Source organism: Halyomorpha halys, unplaced genomic scaffold (assembly GCF_000696795.3).
Source record: "Halyomorpha halys isolate HHAL.00 unplaced genomic scaffold, Hhal_1.1 Scaffold963.1, whole genome shotgun sequence".
Classification (NCBI taxonomy): domain Eukaryota; kingdom Metazoa; phylum Arthropoda; class Insecta; order Hemiptera; family Pentatomidae; genus Halyomorpha; species Halyomorpha halys.
The window spans coordinates 355,398-355,996 of record NW_027106713.1 but is presented as its reverse complement, the minus strand read 5'-3'; the positions used below and the strand labels follow the sequence as shown (position 1 = coordinate 355,996).

Here is a 599-nt window from a genome sequence, read left to right as displayed (position 1 = left end):
TACACAAAGTATACATATATATAAATAAATTATTTTTTTGTACAGGGACCTTTTCGAATCTTATTGCACCAGCTCGATCAATGCGAAGAAAAAGGAACTAACCAAATTTACTCGACAAGCACGAAGATTCGCAAGGTGAGCCGTTCCAAATACGTCTTCTCGACCAACGCCACAACAGAAGTTTATGTCAATGATGGGATTACAGTAAGTATTAAGAGAGTGCATTGCAATAGCAGAGTTATTTGATTTTTTTAAAGAACAATATTTTTTTTTTCAGTAAATGTTATAAAATAACTTCATAATAATAATATTAAAATTTGTAATAAATTCTATTACACTAATATTGTATAATAAGCTGTACGAGTCAAAGTTATAGTATATCTAGTTGACTAGTATTTAGGAAAAAAACAAACATGAAAATTGGTAATATATCCTTATCGATTATATTTTTACTTTCGCTTACCGAAATATGGATATATTCTATATATATATGTGTATATATACTATCATGAAAAATTGTGAATATGATTTTTCGACCGTATTACACGAGTTAACGAACGCTATATTATTTAACAGCTATTATTATAAATAGACTATCA

The 599-nt window shown here is 27.5% G+C and overlaps 1 protein-coding gene across 1 annotated transcript in view; it reads left to right on the top strand.

Moving 5' to 3' along the window:
* Positions 1-45: 45 nt before the first annotated feature.
* Positions 46-599, top strand: part of LOC106687429 (uncharacterized) — a gene marked incomplete at its 5' end in the record, with an annotated part of 40,413 nt that continues 39,859 nt past the window's right edge. The window contains 1 exon segment of the mRNA XM_067045046.1: positions 46-204. Coding sequence (XP_066901147.1) covers positions 46-204 — 159 coding nt within the window.